This window comes from Podarcis raffonei, chromosome 10, assembly GCF_027172205.1.
Source record: "Podarcis raffonei isolate rPodRaf1 chromosome 10, rPodRaf1.pri, whole genome shotgun sequence".
NCBI lineage: Eukaryota > Metazoa > Chordata > Lepidosauria > Squamata > Lacertidae > Podarcis > Podarcis raffonei.
In genome coordinates this window covers 4386857-4400859 of record NC_070611.1, presented here as the reverse complement: position 1 = coordinate 4400859, position 14003 = coordinate 4386857, and the positions used below count along the sequence as shown (strand labels likewise).

Below are 14003 nucleotides of genomic sequence, written 5' to 3'. Positions count from 1 at the left end.
TATCATAATTTATTCTTTCTTAAATTCAGCTGTTCACATTTCCACAGCATTCTTTTTTAAAAAAAAACCTCATGAAAATTAATCAGCACTTGGGTGCAAACGTTTCCTAATGCACATATTTTTATGTGCAGTTTTGAATATACACATTTTAACGAACAATTTGCCTTAATATACAATGGTACCTCTGCTTGCGAACGGGATCCATTCTGGAGGCCCGTTCGCAACATGAAAAGAGTGCAACCTGCAGCGGCGCGTCTGCGCACGCACGGGTTGTGATTCACTGCTTCTGCGCATGCGTGTGATGTCATTTTGCACTTCTGTGCATGCACGAGCGGCGAAACCCGGAAGTAACCCTTTCTGGTACTTCCAGGTCACCGCGGGACGTAACCTGAAAGAACATAACATGAAGCAAACGTAACATGAGGTATGACTGCAATGCCTTTTGCATGTTAGTTTTATCAATGTATGCATTTTTATGTACACTTTCCTCTAATATATGCTTTTGGGCATTATTTATTTCTTTATTAAATTTCTATCCCATCCTTCCTGACAAAGCAGCCCAGGGTAGCAAATAAACAAACAAAGAAATATCTAAAAATAATTCTAACACTGCTCTTTAAGGCTTAAACCTGTCTTTTTAATGTTACTCTTAAAGCACCATTCTCATTACTAGTTCTATAGTTATATTAATCATCATTAGCATCAAAAGCTCAGGAGATTCACCAAACTGGACAGCCCTTGCCAGTCATTCTTCTGTGCGAAAAGCACTCAAGAGACACCTCAAAGTACCCTGGAAATGAATCTTGATGCCATAATTTGCTTAAAAAACAAGGTACTTCACACAGTGTGAAGGGTAGATGGGTTTTACCTCTGGCTGCCTCTGGCAATAAATTTTATACAATCCACACAATCCAGAAAAGAACATCTGGATTTGATCTCCATTAATCAGGTATGTGCCACACTTGATGGATGTATTTTGCCTTCCCTCAACATTTCTACAGATGTCTCATCTATATTTCTGAAATATATTTTTAGCCCACCATTTATCAAACGATCCCAGGAAGGATTACAACGTAGTTAAAAACAATTAACAATCCAAAGCAATTAAGAGCAAATAAAACACAACGTTAAACTTCAGACTTTAAAAGACTCATGGAGCCTCCCTTGGCTTCTAATTGCAGCAGTAGTTAACATCCCATAAATGCATGGGGAAACAAACAAGTCTTTGCCAAAAGCATTGGCACTAGACATATTTCCAGATGAATTGCATTCCATGATCAGCATACTCCCCCCTCCCCCCCCCTCAGGTATTTCCCTTGTAGGTGGGACAATGCAAAGGAACCCAGGCAGGATGATTTGGTCCTTCAGATACCGTGGACTTGAGTCATTTAGGCTTTATAGCTCAACACTAGTACCTTAATAGGCAGTCAATGGAGATATTGCTGCATCAGTGTTATATGATCCCTACTAGCTACCCCAGTCAACATTCTGGCAGTTGTGTTCTAGATTAATTTTAGCTTCCAGGCCATTTCCAAGGACATCCCGACACGAAGTGCATTGCAATAATCTAAACAGGCAATTATCAGAAAATGGGACAATTTGTAGCAAGTTTATTCCTAACTAGGAGGTAATTAAAAGCACTCTATGCCACTGAAGCCATTTATCTAGTGACAGAGCTCTACCAATGACAGGTAACTGACGACAACAACAACAACAACTGTTGACACGTTGCTCCATACCTCCCCAGAAGTTCATAAAGATAATGAAGAACAAAAAAGGAAGTCTGCAGGACTGCATAGCACAAATGCCATGGGATCAAGCAGAAGTCTGCAAATGCTACTTTCTGGAATTAATCCCACAGATAGCAGCAGAACCACAGTATCACTATTCCTTCAGTTCTTAATACAACAGAGGTGATCCAGCAGGATAGCATGTCATGGTCAATGATTTCAGAGATTGCCTGGACAACGAGGAGGGATGGGAGGCACCAGCTGGGAAACCTCTAAGGGAAACCACAAAGGAGGAAGGCTCAGAGCCTGGGGGAATGGTGGTGGGACACCAAAGAGAGGTCAGAAGCAGACGAGTGGGAGGAGTTGTTGGTTGCTGAAGGGGCAACAGGATTTAGTGAACAGGGAAAACCTGTGACACAGAGCAGTTCCAATACTAAGGCTGAAACAGAAGAGGAGGGTCAGGAGGCCGCAGAAGAAAACAGGGAGCTTGCCTCTCCTCCTGTGATAAGCTCCCCTCCCCACTTGTGTCCAAGGACACACAGAGTGATGTGTAGAGCAGAACAGAGATTAGAGATGCCCAGACACAGTTTGAGACTGCTTGGGAAACATCTGGCAGAGGAGGAGCCTGAGAGGGGGTTGAGGGTGGGGACCGTCAGTCCTTGCAACTTCTCCAAAGGGGCAAGACTTAATGGGCAGTGTTGATGAGTTGTACGCTGTTCCTTTAATAAAGAGTTCAAACTGTGCTTCTTGCTTACTGACCTGAATGTGACTCCAGCCCTGACAGTGATGTCAAAAGCCATCAAGAGATTTAGGAGAATCGTCAGGCTCCTCTGTCCCTCTCCCAACAGAAGTCATCTATCTGGATATACAAGGCTATCTCAGTGCTAAAACAAAAACCAGACTGAAAAACGTCTAAGTAATCCACATGGTATTGGACTTGCTGAGCTATCACCCTCTCAAGCCCCTTGCTCAGAAAGGAGATACTCATGAGTGGGTGGTACTTACCACAAACGTCCAGCTCTAAGAAAGGCTTCTTAATGAGTGAATATACCACCACCTCATTCAAAGAAGCAGGCACCACCCCCTGCCACAAGTAATAAATTATCACATATCTGACCCATCCCTACCACAAGATATTCATAGCAACAAAGACGAAAGGTTGGCTGCACCCTTCTGAGAGCCTTGTCCACATCCTCAGGCCTCCATAATTGAAAGTGATGCCACAAAAAGCAACTCAACGGGGCTCTAGACCCCTCCAGCAGATCTGTAACAACAGCATTGTATTGTATTGATATAACAAGAACTCTTAATTTTAATATTCAGATTAAGCTCTGAACAGCTTTGAAAGTAGCTCTCCAGGGCACTGTTTCTGGTTTAAGAGAAGGAGAGAGATACTCACTGAAACAACATTCACAAAATCATCATCGGACAAGGTTTCCAACATCTCAATGACGGATGTTCGGATCAACCTCAATGTTAATCCACTGACACTGCCACTCCTACAGAATAGTAGAAAGAAAGAAAGAAAGAAAGAAAGAAAGAAAGAAAGAAAGAAAGGTCAATATACAGATAGAAACTTATGTTTCATAAGACAACTCACATATTGTTTTGCTACCCTAAGGATTTGTGCATATTGCTTTTTTATACCTTATACCTTAAGGCAGGAGCACCATTAATTACTGCACTAGCTAGCAGACTCTCATTAAACTTTAGTAAATTACTTTTACCACTACTTAGAAGTGGCTTGCAGCAACATATCAATGATTCCCATTCAGAGAAGGCAAAGAGCCATCCATGTTTCAGACCTCATATGTGGAGATTTATTAGAAGTATCTTCACAATCAAGTCGTGGAATTTGCTGCCACACGTTGCTAGTGATAGCCTCAAGATGGAATTGGACAGTTTCAAAAGCAGAGTGGACAAATTAATGCAGAAGTCTATTGATGAATATTAGTCACATTGGGGAACTTTCTCAGCCTCATTCTTTCTCATTCTCTCTCACACACACTCACAAGAGACAACTAGTCTCTCATTATACCCTCTCTCGCCTGCCACAATAAGAACTTAATAGGAGGTTTTTCTGAAGCCTGACTGTCATGGGGGATAACATTTGATGTGTGAGGGGATCCACAGTGCATGAGTTTTCATTTCCCTCCCCCCTCCATGGGTAGATCACGGCCAGTGTTTTTCTACTGTGAGTAGATCGCAGTCTCTTGGGAGTTGGATGGGCCTGAACTAGAGGAACCCCACCCTTGGTGTAATGAAACCTGAAGGTTCAGAGTCAGTGCATCTGTGAGTAACAGTGGGTGTGTAAAACAAACAATGGAGGAGACTTATTGTGAGCTTCAAGTTGTCAAACTAGACTGCTTTTCCATCTGATCATTCAGGGCTCTTGTTTTTACACACTGAGTTAACTGCTGTTAGGAACAGTTAGATTGACCTATGTACTAGCTATGTGTAGCAAAGCTGCACAGAAGGAAAATCTTGCTATAGTAAGTTATTATGGGATATAGAAAAATCATTTTAAAAAACACTCTCACACACTGTTTTTTGTTTGCCAGCTTGCTTTGCAATTCAATCTAAAATACACCCAAGAGTAGTCTTTTGAACCGCTCTTAATGAAATGCAAAACGGCACTCCTGGTAATCTTAAATATTTCCACTCAGAGTCTAAAGTGCAATGGCAGTGGTGGGGCAGATGCTGCATCATTCACTTCAATTTCAAAGACACTTCCATCACTGAAATGAATGGCAACCCCCCCCCTCCACTACATGGACATATTTACCTACCTTTTAAAAGCACTAATTGCAATATGTACCCCTGAGACAAAGGGCACCTGAAAATAGCTTTTCATGACCATCACAAAGCTGTGTAGATATAAACCCTTCGTTCTACACAAACCCCTGTGCACCAGCCTTAACAAAGAAAGTCCTGCAGAGAGCAGAGTGCTACTTCCATCAAACGCAGCCCCCAGACTTTAAAATGCAGAGATCTAACCTCTGAGTCAAACAAAAAACCTTTGAAGCTCAATGAGAGATGCTCTGTGAGAGATGGCAACTCTAAATTTATCCTGACATCATACAGTATTGTTTTCATTAGGACTGCAGGATTAAAATATCTGGTAGAAACACACGAAAAGGCAAATAAACGTTTCTGCTTCCTCAATAAAAAACAACTTCTTTAATAATACTGATAACAACATTTTACCTGAAATGTTCACTTATTTGGCTGTTACTTGCTTCCCTTCTCATTCAAAATGTCTTTAAAACACATAGACAGAAAAATGCTATCTGCCTATGAGTGGAGGATAAATAATGCAGGAGCAATACTTAAGGGGCCTGGAAGGCAGATGACAACCCAGCAACGCTGAACTGGATCAAGAGATTTGGAATATAATTCCAAGCCACAAAGAAGTCTCTTCCCTAAGGATTCCCAACTGTGCTCATTAATTCACCAACAAATCCTCTGCTTTGGTCCCCATCATTTCTCACATTTTTCATCACATATGAAAACATATGCCTGGAACATAGGACCAAAATACATGTTATACAGCTGGGTGTACCTTGTTTATTTTTATTTTTTTAAGCAACTTCCACGGCTGCAAATTTCTCTCTGTGTGTAAAGCTTTACAATCCTTTTTTTGTCCACTAAAATTGCCCCCTTGCCCCACTAGAAAATAGATATGGGTACTCCTAGACTTTTGCAGATAAAAAGCAGTTGGTGGAACATTTCTGAGTGGAAAAGCACTGTTCCTAGCTTCTCACTGACAGCTTTAAATGCTGTTACCAGCTTTTTAAAATGTGCAGGAAAAATACATGCAGCTGCATTTAAGATGTGGGTCACCCCCAATTTAACTGGTTTCTGCTGACACAGATAGCCGTACCAACCTTATTTGTGTCTATGTGTTGACAAAAATAAAAGTAAAATAGATTTTCATTTAAAAACATTTTTGGGCCTCTTTTCTGTTGTTAAAAAGCCAAAACTTTTCCTATCTTCCTGTGTTTGCACCTAAATATTAGGTACTTACGCATCGACTAGAATGAGCATGTCTTTGGGAGATGCAGCTCCTTGGATATACCTGAAACAAAAAGATATATATTTATACATAAGAAAGACTGGAAGTTTTTTTAAAAAAACACCATGCTGATGTTTGATCTGTGTAAGTTCTGGTGCTGAAAACCAGATATTGCTGAATCAAAGAACCTTTGTAGTGTATCCCAGCAGGAAACACATGCAAACATTTCTTTTTCCTTTAGCATTCTTCCTTCGTGGTAAACCACAGGTCAGAAAGAAAGAAGATCTGAAGGTGGTTAGGTACACAATTTTTTTCAATTTTTTTGCAACAAAAAAAGACAGAAAGCATTTGATAAAGAGATGCTTATGTCAAGTTTACTAGGTGACTTAGTCCAACAGCTCAACTTAAATAAGATAAACTGCCTTCACTGACCCACACATATACAAATGTTAAGGTGCAAGCTGATGTAGAAGATTTTTGATGAGGCTTTGATGTTTTGGTTTGTTTACTAATTAGCAGCTCAACAGGGTTGCTTTAAATATTGTGAAAGAGGCACTCAGGAAATCGTTTCTTAACTCTTTCCTCCTGATTCTCCTAACTAATGCAGTTCCCACCATTTTTTTGGGGGGGGTACAAATTTGCCACACCCTTCCTCCCCTGGAAGAAGAGGGGAGGTGGTATTTCTTCCTTCCAGGTGTGCTGGCAAATTGCTTTCCCCCTCAAGTCCTTACAGAGCAGCCAAAAGAATGTTTGGGAAGGGGAAGGTTCAAAACTCCTTTTCCCAGAGCACCACTTTTTCCAGTCTTCAAAGTAACATCATGTGTCTGCTGATTAATAAAATGGAAGGCACAGAAGATCTATGAGGATCTCCTAATCTGCATTTAGTTTTGAGTCAAATTCTGCTCTCTTTTACAAACAAACACAAACACATGTATAGCACACTTATTGCATGTGCCACTCAATATAAATACTGCTCACACAGTACAGACTAATTTGCCAAGAGGTTTATGAATTCTAAATAAAACTAATGTGTTTTCTCAAGCAGAAAACCTAAAAAAACCCTGCCTTGCTACTTTATGTATGAGTAACTAATTTTCTACATTAATATCCCACTTCTCTCTTAATCTGCCTATCCAAAAAAATAGTATGCATATGTGGGCTGAATAGATATCATTTGAAACAGAGGGCAGTAAGCTGAGTGCAGGGGGGGCGGATAAGAAAGGCCTGGAACATTATATACCTGCAAGAGAGCTGCTTCCCATAGGAGCGAGACAAAGGAACCCCAATTTCTATACTTATGGGGAAAAGTTGTGACATCACACTAATCTCCCTCTGCAACTCAGGTCTAAGAAAATAAGGCAAAGTGGTCTGAGAGGATTGTAGGATTCGCGTTTACTACTCTTGGTACTTTCCATACCACAGAAAAAGTAAAGGTTGCTGTGTTGGGTCATGACAACTTGCCCTAATATGGATGTTCTTGGTATGTTAGTTTCTCCTCTTCTTTTTGCATTAGCAACAATTGGGGGGGGGCATATTACTACAAGGTCCATAGGACTGGACAACAGCTTAGTTTACTGATATCTAAAGGAAAGAGACAATAGGAAGGAAGGAAGGAAGGAAGGAAGGAAGGAAGGAAGGAAGACGAAAGTCCTGGGAATTGGCATGTTCCCCTAGTGCCGCCACCCCCCCCAACACATTCCCACCGTTTGGTGGTCAGTTCAATAGTATACAGTAAAAATGCAAACAATCTAGAAGTAGCTAGGTGACTGATAGAGTTAGTCTTGACAGAAGGGAAAGATCTTTGTTTAACTGTAAACCACTTCTGGAGTGATTTGGTGATATCTGGACTAAATATTAGTGTAAGCTGCTATGCCCATTTTCATGGGGGTCCTTTTCCCACCTGCATTAGGGGTCAAGGTAGGATGGAAGAATAGCATGTGCCCAGCAGCCACCAACACCAGATGACTTCCAGCTATGGTGATATATAGGACACACACACCCCGGTCACCAATTTGGAAGTTGCTGGGGGACAGCTGTGCTTGGCAAGAGCAAGATGGTGGGAAATTCTTTTCCTCTCCGGACTATCCATAGTCTACGTAGGGGCGGGCCTTTCTTGGACCCAGTCAATGTCTTCACAGCCCCACTCCCACCCACCCTCTTTGCATGCTGTTACTACAGCAATCTTAGAGCTATGTTTCAGATTTCTATTAGCCTCCAGTTGACAGGGCTAGGAATAAATTTTACCCTGAATCAGAACAGTGTGCAGCCATACTGGAATATGATGGAAGGGAATGGTCATCACATGCTGGTGAGAGGAAGGAAGACTGGGAAACAGAGCTGTATTGTTCAATTGGCTTTAGGAGCACATTTGGAGATTCAAATCACAGACCATATATTGGTATGCATACCTTACTAAGCGATATACACACAAACACACATACACAAATACATATTTCCAACCTACCAGTGCAATGAACATCATCAGGATCATAACTTTGTTTTTAATTCATGTTTTTTAAATACGCTTTTAGCTGTTTCTATTTTAGTTGGAAGCCACATTGAGCTCCATCAGGGGAAAAGGCAGGATATAAATAAATATCACCACCCCCACAGTGATGCTTACCATGGTCTTCTACGGACATCGTACAGATCTATCTTGTTTGGAGCTTGACTTTTGTCTACCCATGGAGATGCTGAAAATAATAATAAGAATTCTTTAGGTTAGACAGGACCTTTTCAGGAAGCACAAGCCAGCACTACCCAAAAAAGAAAGTGCTTTCTGTTCTGGGCCTTTATTTAAAGGGTTCTAAGGAACCCAGGGTGGGAGTTAGACTTTGGCTTGAGGGCCAGCTGATCAGGCACCCTGCCCTCATGTGAGTTTGTCAGCTACCCCTTCAGAAAGCCGTAACCTGCAGAAGGACCCACCACCCATCCAGTTGAGTCATTGTCTGGAACTGTGGCCATGCCACTGCAGGTCATGGTGGAACTCAGGAACTGCATGGTGGAACTGCTGCTCTTTAGTTTCCTTTCCTATAAACAGGTAATTATTAGTGTCTCTCTTCTTCCTCACATTTCTCGTTTTCCGAATCTTATGCTCCTCTAAGCCTCCCATTACCAAATCCATCATGTGCATTTGAACTTTCTCCCCTGTTGCATCAATGAACCCACTGCAGATCTGCTGGCTCCCTAGCATAAAATAGCAAACTCTCTGCCTTTCATGTAATGCAATATCTGTACCAGAAACTGTCTGCATATAAGCCTACAGTTCAGGCAGCATGGGTTTGGGGATCAAGTATCTATATCACTAGTTCATATTTCTGTGTTGGCATTTTCAGCCACAAACCCATTTTACTTATTGTCCACTATTTTGTGTAAAGAGACATTTTATCAGCAGGTATATTGACATTTGATGATACATGCTAATTCTGCAAGCAAGCAAGACTGTATCAGCATTTATAAATAGCTAATAACATAGTTATAAAATATAAATATATATTTGTGTGTGTGTGTGTGTGTTATAAAATAGCTAATAACATATCTGGCAAGGTTATGCTTAAAATTCTACAAGGCAGGCTTAAGCAGTATGTGGACCGAGAACTCCAAGAAGATCAAACCTATCCATTCTTAAGGAAATCAGCCCTGAGTGCTCACTGGAAAGACAGATCCTGAAGCTGAGGCTCCAATACTTTGGCCACCTCATGAGAAGAGAAGACTCCGTGGAAAAGATCCTGATGTTGGGAAAGATGGAGGGCACAAGGAGAAGGGGAGGACAGAGGATGAGATGGTGGGACAGTGTTCTCGAAGCTACCAACATGAGTTTGACCAAACTGCAGGAGGCAGTGGAAGACAGGAGTGCCTGGCGTGCTCTGGTCCAGGGGGTCACGAAGAGTCAGACACGGCTATACGACTAAACAACAACAACAAATAACATAGTGCAATAACCAATGTGGCATGCAACTGTCTCCCAGTTAGAGATCCCCAAAGTTGTGCTTCTGTGAACATGTGTGCAAGATACAGGTTTACATGTGTTTCTTCTGGAACACTGCTTCATTATAATGAGATGTGACACCTGGCCCAGTGAGCAGGTGACACTGTGGTCTAAACCACTGAGCCTCTTGGGCTTGCTCATAGAAAGGTTGGCAGTTCTATAACCTTTACTGCTGTTTGAATAGAAGAGATTTAATGCAGACATAATAAAACATAAAATAGATATGGAACTGGTGTGTTTTACTTTGGTTGTATCATGATCTAGTTTCTAGCTTTGTTCACAACTGGTTTGATTGCATGTTTTATAGAGCACAGTGGCTTGTAAATTACTAATTTTCTTTGGGTTGGTGTTCTCTGTATAGCCATACATATATGGTATTTATTATGCCTTCCTGTAAATTTCAGTATCATTAAAGAAAATTCATCTAACAATAAATAATTAAATCTATTAAACTATAACTTCTTAGCTTATTTTATGCCTTTATTCTGTTTTATTTATAAGATAATTATACTAAAACTCTTTCACCATTTCCCACTTGCTAATTATTTTCCCAAATGAAAAACTGTAGTATAGGACACAATGCATCTATGAAAGAAATTATATGATTCATTGATTTTTCAACTGTGGTACAACGGCCAATCATTTTGCTGGCCCAGTTGGAAGAGGAGACATGATGCCAGGAGAAGATAAAAGTCGACTTCTGGAAGAGCACACCTAAAGTCAGGTGGGGATCGGCGCTCCTGGTATCTCAAGGCAGACCCAGTGTCGGAGAAAGAAATGGGGGACGAGGCATAAGTCACCCCAACCTCAGGGGGGGTCCTGAGGGCAGAACCCATGGTGGCGCGAAAAGGGGTCTCCCACAGCAAGAAAACAAAGCATATAATTAAGACGCAGGAAGAACCTCCACGCAAACGGGCTAACCCACTCCCCGACGCAAACGCCCCCAAAACCTGACGAGGCAGCGCTGAACTCTCCTATAAGAGAGAGACTGTTAAAAATAAAAACAAAAATTTTTTTTCCTTCCAGTAGCACCTTAAAGACCAACTAAGTTAGTTCTTGGTATGAGCTTTCGTGTGCATGCACACTTCTTCAGATACACGAAAGCTCATACCAAGAACTAACTTAGTTGGTCTTTAAGGTGCTACTGGAAGGAAAAAATTTTTTTGTTTTGACTATGGCAGACCAACATGGCTACCTATCTGTAACTGTTAAAAATAAGACGTTCTTCTCCCGAAACAGCTGTAGAAAAGCTCAGAATTTTTAGAAACTCCCCACTAGCGAAGGTGGGCAGCAAGGAAGAAGACGAGATGCAAAGTTTTTTAAATACAGAGTTTGGTCTGAAGTTAAGAGGGGACCGCAACACAGCACAGACAATCCCTGTTAAAATACATCTCAAGGAGTGCATTAGGAATAAAAACATCACGCCAAAGGCTCAAATAAATTGCGACAAGATAGAGACAGAGATAAAAAGATGGAAAAGTAAAGACTAGACAAAGGAAAAGAGGCGGCACCCTAAGGGGAAAGCAGGGAATCTATAAGACCGCCACAATTAAACACAAAACACGGAATTGTGAAGCAAATAAACATACCTGTATTTGGGAAAATTCCAGAGGAGTTGGCGTGAAGGAGCCGCCATTTGCGGAAGTGAAAGAGTGTGATCAGGAAAAGACACCAAAGAGAGGACTAGAATTGTAAATGAAGAGAGGTTTTGAGGAAGGAAATAATCAAGAGGGAATATAGAGACCTCTTGTGGCCAGTATCAGAAAAGGAAAATAAATAATTCAAAGAATAGCACCACCTAGAGGACACAAATGTAACTACAGGAGTAAATTAAATATTTTTTAAAATATAAAGAGAATAAATAACACAGAAATAGGAAAACACCGAATAACCCAGAAGGGAATGGACTCATAATTCTTTACTTTAGGGGAATTCCCGAAAAGTTACAAAACCTCAAGAAACAACAGAAAAGGAAGAGCAGATGGGACGAGAACCCAATGGGATCAAAGAAAGCCCAACCAACAAGCGATTTTTCTACATTCTTGAACCACCAAAGAAGAGTTTCAGTTATAGAAAGTGAGAGCAATATGGACCTGAAAGAACTTATAGTGGCGATGGAAAGAATGGGAAAAAATATAGGTGAAAAAATAACAATACTGGATGGAAATATCAGAATACTAGACGGAAAGATGGAAAATATGGGGACTAAGATTGAAAAAACGCCAGTCTAATAATGGAACTCTCTAATCAAGTAAATCAATTGACAACCAAACATAAAGATTTAGACACAACAGTCCAGGTGGTAAAAGTGAAGATGCAAAAACAAGATGAAACTATTTTAAAAAATCAAGTAGATCAAAAAGATATGAAAAGATACCAAGAAAAAAATAAAGGAGAAATTGAAGAATTGAGGAAAATACAGGAGGACACCTGGGGTGCTATGGCTGTCCTGGAGATGAAACAGAGAGAAATGGTTCTCCGCCTGCGGGGAATTAAAGAGAACCAAGATGAATAAATTGCAACGAAAATAACAAAAGCCTTGGCAGACTGGTTAGAAGTATGAGAACAGGACCTGATACTGGACATTGAGAAAATATTTAGAATAAGTGAACAAATCGAAGACCAGAAAAGATCCAGGAGACTGCCTGAATTTCCTGAATTCAAGGTTGCTTAGAGAAAAACTTTTGTTGAAGGGTAGAATGGACCCACTCTACATAGAAGGGAACCGCACTGAAATAATGAAAGAAGTTCCAACACTACTCAAAAAAAGAGATAATTACATATTTATGACCTCAGCGTTTTAAAAAATATATGTTTAAATGGGAATTCCCCAAAGGACTATCTTTTACATACAAGGAAAGGAGAAGATCCTTCAGAACAGTAGAAGAAACAAAACTCTTCTGGAGAAAATACTGGGAGGAATAGGAGGAGAGAAAGTTCCAGAGTGAAAGAAAGAAAGACAAGATTAAGACTTCTACTAAAAACAACATTTAATATTGTTCTTGAATTATCTTCACATGAAATTATCTATTTTAAGTATAAAGTGAGATTGTTTTAATTTAATAAAGTGGTATGGTGCTAAAATGTATTTCATGAAACGTGAATGGAGTGAATAGTAAACTTAAGAGGAACAGAGTAGAATGTACATTAAAGAAAAAGAAAAGAAAATGGGACATTCATATATCCAAAAACCATATAAGGGTATTAAAAAGCACAAGGTTGGGAATATGACTCCTTGTCTTCTCATAATGAATGCTTGTACAGTGTTCAGCCTGGTTGGTGTTGCATTTCACGAGCCCTGTTCAGCTATATGAAAGGGACCATGTTCACTGGCCTTCTGCATTCCATTGCATCTTCAGCAGGCAAGCGCCAACGCAGTCCAAAATTTGGTCAGGAAGATCTAAAGCAGGAAGCGTTCTCTCCACATGCAAGTTTGCGCAGGGTTTAAAATCATGCAAGGAGCCTAAGTGTCTCAAGCAGACTTCCTGCTTCAGGATAAAAGAGAAAAATGAAGAGAGTGTCCCTGCCTTGACAGTGAAGAAACCTCAGAGTAAGCTAATGGAAGGTGACTTTTTGCTGTCCTCTACTGATACTTGCTGTCTTGTCAAGGATAATGCCAGACAATTGCTAACCACCGTAGACGATGTCTACGTACATTCAATATTTATATGCTGCTTTTCCTAAGTGCTCAGATAATTTCACATTTATTACTTTATGAATCCTTCTGATGATCTGCTAAGGTATTAGTATTCCTGTGCAGAAAGGATTCAGAAATATGTGAAACAATGCACATATGCTCACACTCTATTGGAATGTAATGGGAGGCATCTTAAAAGTGGCCTGGCACAACTTTGCCTAAGGCTGCAGTCCTAACCTGGGGGTGAGCCCCACGGAATTCGAAAGGACTGAGGAGAGATGATTAAGACTGTTTTTCACTACTCAGTTAAATTTTAAATGGGTGATTTGCAGCTCATGCCCCTAACTATAATGCTACACCTGCAATGTTGTGCATCTCAGTAAATTATCTATGTTCTTTCAGAGCCTCCTGAATGTCCTCCCCATAAAGGGTGTCTTTGAGCTTCAGTTGTAAAATTGAAAGCCTCAGTTACTCAGAAATATATAAGCAGCCAACAAAGGTCTCCCATTTAACTTTCGTTTTGTCAGAGCTCAGATTCATTTTGCACAGAGTTTTATATCAGCCAGCCTCCTATTACTTGCTACACAGTAATGACTCTCTTTGGTAAGTCCAATATCGAGGCAAAACTATTAC

At 40.5% G+C, this 14003-nt stretch overlaps 1 protein-coding gene across 6 annotated transcripts in view; it reads right to left on the bottom strand.

The window, feature by feature from the left end:
* The window catches only part of CACNA2D1 (calcium voltage-gated channel auxiliary subunit alpha2delta 1), a 365199-nt gene that overhangs the window by 90225 nt on the left and 260971 nt on the right, over window positions 1-14003 (bottom strand). For all 6 annotated transcript variants that reach the window (XM_053407355.1, XM_053407356.1, XM_053407358.1 and 3 more), the window contains 3 exons: window positions 8369-8438; window positions 5758-5808; window positions 3130-3229 (listed from right to left, as the gene is read on the bottom strand). In XM_053407355.1, coding sequence (XP_053263330.1) covers window positions 3130-3229; window positions 5758-5808; window positions 8369-8438 — 221 coding nt within the window. The remainder of the gene's footprint in view (window positions 1-3129; window positions 3230-5757; window positions 5809-8368; window positions 8439-14003) is intronic.